Below are 9,357 nucleotides of genomic sequence, written 5' to 3'. Positions count from 1 at the left end.
CAAAATTGCAGCCCGTGTTAAGTTTTTCAAACATTTGGGCCCAAGCCTTTTAGGTCCTGCTTTAAATGGCTGAAGTCCGACCCATTCCATACCAATTCGAGTCAATTTATCAGTTGCCTTTGGTTTATTCTTTCTATTTTAAAAACTGATTTTTTTTTTATAAATATTACACATATTTGATAATTGTAATTTTGTTTCTGAACAAAAAATACCGATGTCAATAAAAAAAATCAATGAATAGCCTATTCCCAATAAAAAATAAAAAATAAAAATGGTAATAACTGGTCCTTAAATGTTCATAAAATATGTGAGAATGAATTAGGAATAGAAGAAAGTGTGGTGCTACCCATACAGTGAAGACTGAAGAGCCAAAGAAACGGTGGACAAGACGGACAGGTGGTTAAATTCATATTTTAATTTCATATTAGGTAGTTAAAGAGGGAGAGTTGGGTGGGGTGAGAAGCTGAGGTAGTGTCTCTAGACACCAACCTACAGTATTATACTAAATTAATTTCCTTTGAATTGCAGTTATAGCCTTGTACTTTGACTCACTTCCAAGGTCCATGGCCTATGGCCCATGGGACTCACGTGATTTAAAAATAATATTTATAAAATTGTAGCATTTTTATTAATATAACTTATAAGTTATATTAAATTTGAAAAAACGATTTTGCTATGAATAATTATTAGATTAAATTGTCTTTTAAAAATAAATATAATTTATTAATTTGTATTAAATTTATTTTTTAAAATAATTTAACTTGATAAATATAATTTATAAATTTTTATATAAATATAAATTACTTGTGTGTTTTTTTAACATAGGTTGACAGGTGACGGGAAAGGTAAGTAGGCTTAGAGACTGAGAAGCTACAGATGCATGGAGTGATGGTGGACTTGTGGAATTGCTGATGGGCACATGGTTTACTGCCGCCTGACTTGACAAGGCGGCCTTTCTCCTTTGGGCGTTTGATATGCAGGCGCAGCGAAAATAAGCAAGAGGTAGTTGGGCATGAAAAGGCGGCTTAGCTGCAGCTCAACGGCCTGCAGAAGCCAAGCCTTGCCGGTTTTGAGATCGCTTTATTTATTTTAGGAATAATGTTTTTACTATTTTAGTAAAAAATCCCTTTATTTTATCAATTAATAAAACAAATAGAAATGAAATATATATATATTTCAAAGTGGAAATCGATTTTTCTAACATTTCTATGGCACAAATATTTCTTATTTAAACTGGACTTACCTGACCATGCGAGAAGCTCGAGCCGGGAAGCCTTGGCGTGGATCCAGCCCTTTTTAAATGTTTTGACTCCAAAGTCCATAACTCTCTCTCTCTCTCTGCTTCTGCCTCTTCACCACCAAAAATGCCCTTCAAAGCGCTCTCTCACGCATCACACTTCCATCTCCAAAACCCTGATCTCAGGCGATTCTCTCCACCTTCAACCTCATTCAGTAATAGTCCAAACACTCGCTTCCGCAACTCGCCTGCTCCGTCGCTTCTGTGCATTTCTCCGGCTGCAAATGATCGCCGGCATCGTCTAACGGCTTTGTGCAAAAGCTCCAGTCAGGAGGTTCTCGGTGAGACACAGGATGTTGCGAGCGAAAATGGCGGGAATGGCGCTCTGGTTTCGTCGTTCGAAGAAGAAGATGTTGGAGAAGGAGAAGAGGAAGCGGTGGAGGTTGTTGTTGGATCGAAGAGGAAAGAATTCGCTGCGGATCAGAGCATTTTGAATCAGATGAAGAAGATTGTGATGTTTTCGGGGCCAGCCACTGCGCTGTGGATATGTGGGCCTTTGATGAGTCTCATTGACACGGCGGTGATTGGTCAGGGGAGCTCGCTTGAGCTGGCTGCTTTAGGTAATGTTTCCGGAAATTTTCTTGGCTTAAAGCTTGTGTTTGGTTGGTGAAAAAATGTGGAAAAAGTAAGAAGGTGCAGGTTTGGATGTTAAGTCTTTCATTCTTTGGGATTGGAGGGAACAAAATGCTAACTATTTGACTTGATTTAAGCTTTTTTTTTTTTTTTTTCTTTTCATAAATCAAAACAACATCAAGCATTATGGTTTTGAATGGGCAGGACCTGGAACTGTTCTTTGCGACAATATGAGTTATGTGTTCATGTTTCTTTCTATTGCTACTTCAAATATGGTTGCCACTGCGCTGGCTAGAAAGGTTAGTTTCACTGGTTAAAGGATATTATTACTTTTGAGTAATGCTCGGTTTAGGTTTCTCTGTTTGATTCAACAAACGCATTTTTATTAAGAACTTTTGTCTTATAGAAAATTTTGTGCATACTACTGTGTCTCTGGAAGAAGAGTTTGGGAGAAGGAGGTGTTCAACTCATCATTTTCTCAATTATTTTTGTCAAATTATGAATAGGCATGACTCTAGGCGAACTAAACAATTGAAACGTTGAACTTATCAAAATATGTAGCTTTATTTGGTGCACCCCTTGAGCAATGGATTCATCATTCTCGTTGACCATGGAATATTAATGAGAGAAAATAATTAAAATACTGCATTGGTAGTTCCACATTAGTTGCTATATCACATGCTAAGAAGACAATCAAGAAGTGATTATTTTAAGATTTTCCTAGTGGATTTCTCATAGGCCATGGATCCAGCTTTGAATTGGGTCATGGCTCTGGGTTTGATGCCAGGTAGCAACCAAAGCTGTGAACTGGGCATGATAGGTTTTTGTTGGCAAGACAACCAGTTCATGGCCTTGGCCTTGGCTGGTTGGTGGCATAATTTGGAGTATGCCCACGCATGCTGTTTTGTTGACACAGGCTTTCGATACCACTTCCAGTCCTCTGTAACAGGCACTGGGTTTGTGTGCATGGGTGGTGCTACTGGCTGAAATGCAACTCAAATATTCAGTTTTAGTTGGCCCTTGGGCTGAGCCTATTAAATTTTTTGAAACCTAAAACCCAATTCCAGGCCACACCGCCCCTGATTATATATGTAGTATATGGAATGAACTATCATATGTGCATGGCTACTAATTTCTTTATGTGTTTCTATTGGTTGTGATGGGTGCTTTCACAGCTTTGTGTTGCATATGACTGTATTTCCTCTGTATTTCAGTACATGCTAATGTTAGTTTTGGGACCACCTGGTCTTCTTCGTTAGCTGTAGTTCAGGGAATCATGAGTTTTGTAGTGGCATAACCTATATAATCAGTTGCTGTTGTCTGTTCTACGCTCTATGTTGCATTATTTGATCGGGTGTTGGTGCAGGATAAAAAAGAAGTGCAACATCAGATATCCATCTTGCTCTTTATTGGTTTAGCTTGTGGTGTGCTGATGCTTTTCTTCATGAAGTTCCTGGGTGCATGGGCATTAACTGGTAATAAAGACTCAGATTTGGTTAATTTCACATAATGGGCTGACAGTGCCACATTATTTTTGGACATCCGGTCATCTTTATGTTTCTTCTTTTTCATTGTATCCTAATCCTATATGTAAAAAAAAAAAAGCCCAATAGCAGAGAAAAGGAAAAGCCATTCAATGATTGATAAATTTGTTAATGATGCCTGCCATTCAATGATAGACAAATTTGTTAATGCTGCTTTTTCTTCCAGCCTTTACTGGACCAAAGAATGCGCATCTTGTACCTGCAGCCAACACCTATGTTCAGGTTCTTTTTCCATTAACTAAACACTTGATGTTCCTTTCTCTTATACAATTTCAGTTGTCCCTTTTTCCCAGGCAGATTATTTTTTCTTTGTTATCGATAAACCACAAAATCTTTTTGGATGATAGAGAATGCCAAGTACATAGATGCTGTCTCAATTCTTCATCGGTTTATGCTAATATAATTCAACATCTCATGCTTTTACTTTTAATTCAACTCAAGTGGCTTTACTAGAAGTGCATAAGTTGGCTAGTAGTTTCCTGTTATCATAGAGAGCAAGTGTAATTAAGATGTGGAAATGGACGGCTTCACAGACCAAAAAAACTAATTCCTAGCTTTAATAGGTCATAGAATTAACATGAGCAAAGTTGAGATGGTTTGATCATGTACAGTAACAACCAATGATTTGGTGATACTGCTGATAAGAGATGAGTTGTCAGTATTGAAGCTTATAACATTTTGCAGGAAGGTTGATCCAGACAGATCATAAGAGTTAGAGAAAAGACTTCAAGAACACGATCTCTTAGCAAAAGATATGGATTTTGAAATGCTATAATGTTCCTGATTGGATATTTACTGCCAATCCCTTGTAGTAGATGATGGAAGATGATTACTTTGACTCATAACATGCTTTGCCTTTTCCTCTAGTCTAAACCTGTTCTAATTCTTGTTATTCTGAACGATTTTAGCATTTGCATGCATAGCTTATTATTATGACACATCCTTTTGCTCGAAGTACTTTCATTTACTACTATTAAACAAAATAACTTTCAATACTTGGTTCTTACAAAGTTCTTCTCCTCCCTATTTGTTCAAATGACCTTTTAATTGAACCAAAGATATTCTTTTGGTAGATCCGAGGATTAGCATGGCCTGCGGTTCTTATTGGGTGGGTTGCTCAAAGTGCAAGGTGAAAAAAATACTATATCCTTTCCCATGCATTATCTACTGAATGTTCTTGATGTATTAATGCATGAATTTGTTAGTTGGCATTCAATTCCAATTTATGACAGTGATTTCTCATTGTTAGAAGTTGATGGTGAGAATTGTTCCCATGTGTATTCTAATGTTTCCTTGTGGTGTCCAGTCTTGGGATGAAAGATTCTTGGGGACCTTTGAAGGCTTTGGCGGTTGCAAGTGCTGTAAATGTCACTGGCCATGTGGTGCTGTGCACTTTACTAGGTTATGGTATAGCAGGTGCAGCATGGGCAACAATGGTGTCACAAGTATGTTGAATGAACATTCTAATCTCTCACATGGTTGATTTACTCTATCTCATATCCCTGTTGATGCATTCTTAATGTACCCAAATTAAAAGACTGTTCCTTTAGTGCTGTCACTTACAAGGATGTTTTCCAGGTTATTGCAGCTTATATGATGATTGAAGCTCTAAACAAGAAAGGATTCAAAGCTTACTCCATATCTGTTCCATCACCCAGCGAACTTCTGCAAATATTTAAGCTTGCTGCTCCTGTGTTTGTGACAATGGTGTCAAAGGTTGGCTGCATATCACTTTATTCTCTAGCTGTACCTGTTCATGTGATTGTCTCTATGCATTCTCAGACATTTTCTACACTTTTTGTGTAGGTGTCCTTCTACTCTCTTATTATATATTTTGCTACCTCTATGGGTACACACACTGTTGCTGCTCATCAGGTTGGTTTGACCATGACTCCCTCATAATTCCTGCTTTCTTCTCTGCTTCAAATTTCTGTCAGTACGGAACTGATGATGAACATTTGCATTGACAATTTACAATTCACTCTAGGTCATGATTCAAATGTACAGCATGTGTGTGGTATGGGGTGAGCCTCTCTCTCAAACCGCCCAATCATTTATGCCTGAGTTGATGTATGGAGTTGATCGAAGTTTGTCAAAGGTTAGTGATATCCATTTCCTATTGGTGCTTCAACCATTGTGTTCCACATATCAGTCCTATTACAGGCAACTGTTCCCATGTAACCTCCAAAAATTTTTATATGCTTTGTTAGGGGTATATGGGCTTTGTAGATTAATTCTTTCTATTTTCTAGGTGATCTTAAGGGATATGTTGCAAATAATTAACATCATAAAATTCCCTGCAAAATCTGTCTATATGTCTCATGTTTCCCAGCAGTGTTCTAAAAGGTTAATTTGTAATATCAAACAGGCCCAAACGCTGTTGAAGTCTCTTTTGATTATTGGAGTCATCCTTGGATTGTTATTAGGAATTGTTGGAACATCTGTTCCTGCGCTGTTCCCCAATATCTTCACACCCGACCCCTCCGTCATGCAGCAGGTTAGTTCCATTTTCTCCATATGAGAATTCTTATTTCTGAAACCCCCCCCCCTCTTTCTTCTTCTTCTTCTTCTTCTCCTTTTATTTATTTATTTATTTATTTTTCTATTTTGTTATTTTAATTGATTCTATGCTACTATTCTATAATTATCAAGGAAAAAACCAGATGAATATATTGCTCAGTTCTGAAAGGAGTCAATCCCCTTCTAGTTTTTGCAGCCTTGAACTGAACTGTATGTTGCATATGTGGGATTGTGACCGTTCCAGTGGCTCTTTTTCTTGAGTTGTCACGGACCTGTCTGCAACCCATCATGTGGATTCAGAGGCCTATTGTAATTTCTCTCAGCAACTTCAATCGGAAAAAATGGACAAAGTCCAAAAGTGCTAACTAAATCACCATTCCTTTTACACATAGCTAGTTGTCTTGGATGGGTGATTCCTGTGTGACTCATCAGTAGCTCAATTCTTTTAATAAGTTGGTGCGCATGTATATTTTTACAAGTAATAGGTTGCAGGAAGAGGGAATAGATCGATTATTCAACTTCTCTAAAGAATTAATAAAACTTATTCATGCCTTTTGTACTTCATGAGAAAAATGAGAAAACAGATGTTTGATTCTTTTTTTTTAATAATTCATTATTACCTTGCTCCATGCAGATGCACAAGGTGTTGATTCCTTTCTTTTTTGCTTTAGCCGTGACACCCTGTACACATAGTCTCGAGGGCACACTGCTGGTATGTTTGTTCTAACTTCAATGCTGTGTTTTGAACCTAAAACTCATCAAACTTGATTGAAACTTATGCTTATGGTGTGTGTAAAGTATTCAGTCTATCAATTCAACAACAACCAAAAAAAAAAGAAAGAAAGAAAGAAAGAAAGAACAAAGAAAAAAAGAAAAATCACCACAAGTTCATTTTTTTGTGTTCTAAGAAATAGATCCCTTTGATCTGTGCCAGCGCTGACTCTGATGATCAGAGTTCCATATTTGCTGATTCTTTGTCCTTTTTCTTTCATTGGCTTGTAGAATTTAATGATATTGTAGATAGAAGTAACCTTGACATCAACCTAGGCTTCAACTGCTTGTTCAGCCTCCGCCTCAGGAGACGCCTGAGCAGCAAAGCATTAGGGCCCAAGTCATTGCCCATACATGTTATTTGGTTAATTATGTCCTTTAGTACTCCTAAGGCCATGTTTGATTGGTAGAATGTAGTATGAGATAAGACCATGTTTGATTGGTCGAATGTAATGTAGTATGAGATAGGATAAGAGAAGAGATATTATATCATATCCTATGTTTAGCTGGTGATGGGGATATGATAAGTTATCTAATCACTTATCCTATTTTATGTTTAATCAAATATGAGATATATGATAAGTGGTGAGATATACCCCATTTTTTGTATCCCTTTCATATGAGATATGTTAATCTCATGGTAGGATATGAGATATACATATCCATGTATCAAAATTTTACTTTTTATCAATTTTTTTATTTTAATATACTCATTTTGTAAAATAATTTTTTATTATAAATTAAATTTATGATTAAAAAAGAAAAACTTAAAAAATATTTATAAAATAATATTAATATATGATATATAAATTTTATATATATATATATATATATAATAACATAATATAATTTTTATTTATTTATAAAGTTCAAATATTTTAATCATGAATATTGTTAAATATAATAAAAAATTTTAATTTTTTAAATAGAAAATATTTATATTTGATATAATTTATATATTAAACATTGAAAATAATATATATTTTATATTATTTTTTATTCATTTCACAAATCAAATATAAATATATATTATTTTATAATATATATATTATTTTAAACCTCGCTCGTGCCAAATCAAATAATAATATATATATTATTTTCATATTAAATATAATATAATATAACATATCTTATTTGATATGTTATTTTAAAATATCATGTTCATAAGATATGTATATCAAATGATATCATATTTTATTGGAAATCATATCCTAAGATATTTATATCGACACATTTAGGCAATGTTTGGTTCTTAAGAAAGTTTGAGTAAAAGAGAATGAAGATGAAAGAGGTAAGGAAAGAAAAAAGTTGGAAAAAATTATATATAAAAATAAAAAATTTTGATTTCTTATGAAAAATTTGAGGAAAAGAAAATTAAATTATTATGGAATATAAATTTCCCAAACTTTCCCCTCATTCATCCATGGAGAATAGGGAAAAAAATATTTTTTCATTTCTTTCCCTTTTTTCCTTAATAATTTTTTTCCTTGACATCTTTCATGTCCTTGGAACATAAAAAATTCACTTTCTTCAGCCATTTTTTTAGGAACCCACATATCCTTATTAGGAAACTGTATCTATGGTCTGAAATTTCATTTTAGCTGTGAACTTCTTTGAAAGAAGTAAATATTCTAACTAGGAACATTCCAAAACAATATTGCTTTGCCTATTTTCTCATGGTTTCATTCATCCGATCCACCACAGAACACTCATTTGCGTCATGATCTCTGTTCACTTGTGCAGGCTGGACGTGATCTCAAGTTTTTGAGTTTATCAATGAGCGGATGCTTTACTTTGGGAGCCATTATTCTATGGGTATGAGAGATCCATTTCTTGCCTCTCACTGGCATCAACTATCTCCATTTTTACTTCTACTCTTCTAACAATTCTCTCTTTTTTCTTCCCATGACCAGCTTGTGAGCAATTCAGGATATGGTTTGCCAGGCTGCTGGTGTGCTCTCGTAGGATTCCAATGGGTAAAGACACCATTCCCATAACTCTCCCATACATACAAATATATATCTTCTATCCAAACATGTCTTGAGTTCAACCCACTATTTGTTTCAGGCTCGGTTCTTTCTTTCTCTCCGCCGCCTTCTTTCTCCCAATGGTGTACTTTTTTCAGAGGAACGGTATGAACTGGGAAAACTGAAAGCCGCGTAGTATAGAAATGATCAGTATCGATCTAGGGAAACCGATGACAGAATCTTAATTAAGGTGTCGCTGAGGATGAAGTTTGATGCTTCTGGACGAGAGACTATCTATCTATGATCATCTACCAAAAAACTTCTAAAGGCTTTCGTCCAAGCTGCCAAAGATCAGGTTCTTCATGATTATTATTATTCTTTAAGCCTCAGTACCAAGGCTAACACTGTGAGAAAGGAGATATGCCCAATGCAGATGATATTACTGGTTAGATCAATTGTTGTAATTCTTTTAATAACTAGGTTTTCAACAATGAGCTTTTTCCATTTGTGTAGTCATTTCTTTTTTCGATTCCCTTCCACAAAGTACTAATACATGCAAGAATACAAAAAATCAAAAATCAAAAAATAATTATAAAGGGTTAAAAAATAATATATTTTCAAATTATTTAAACCTTATATAAGAATAGAAAAAAATAAATGAAATAAACTTCAAAGAATTTGTTAA

At 35.0% G+C, this 9,357-nt stretch overlaps 1 protein-coding gene across 1 annotated transcript; it reads left to right on the top strand.

Moving 5' to 3' along the window:
- Nucleotides 1–951: 951 nt before the first annotated feature.
- On the top strand, nt 952–9,188 carry LOC100265746 (protein DETOXIFICATION 46, chloroplastic). The gene is made up of 14 exons (XM_059735754.1): nt 952–1,857; nt 2,075–2,169; nt 3,237–3,345; nt 3,581–3,636; nt 4,488–4,543; nt 4,721–4,859; nt 4,993–5,130; nt 5,221–5,289; nt 5,402–5,512; nt 5,783–5,911; nt 6,569–6,646; nt 8,449–8,520; nt 8,619–8,681; nt 8,773–9,188. Exons 1-14 carry the CDS (start codon nt 1,365–1,367, stop codon nt 8,866–8,868), a joined length of 1,704 nt encoding a protein of 567 aa, XP_059591737.1. The 5' UTR covers nt 952–1,364; the 3' UTR covers nt 8,869–9,188.
- The last annotated feature ends 169 nt before the right edge of the window (nt 9,189–9,357 follow it).

This window comes from Vitis vinifera, chromosome 3 (genome assembly GCF_030704535.1).
Source record: "Vitis vinifera cultivar Pinot Noir 40024 chromosome 3, ASM3070453v1".
In the NCBI taxonomy this organism is placed as follows: Eukaryota; Viridiplantae; Streptophyta; class Magnoliopsida; order Vitales; family Vitaceae; genus Vitis; species Vitis vinifera.
This window is presented reverse-complemented; position numbering and strand designations above follow the sequence as displayed.

Bases quoted from the DNA above. Each gene is read 5' to 3' on its own strand.
- LOC100265746 (XM_059735754.1), top strand. From the start codon at position 1,365: ATGCCCTTCAAAGCGCTCTCTCACGCATCACACTTCCATCTCCAAAAC. The intron at 3,346-3,580 runs GTAATAAAGACT...TTTTTCTTCCAG, and splicing joins GGGTGCATGGGCATTAACTG to CCTTTACTGGACCAAAGAAT. The intron at 5,513-5,782 runs GTTAGTGATATC...AATATCAAACAG, and splicing joins TTGATCGAAGTTTGTCAAAG to GCCCAAACGCTGTTGAAGTC.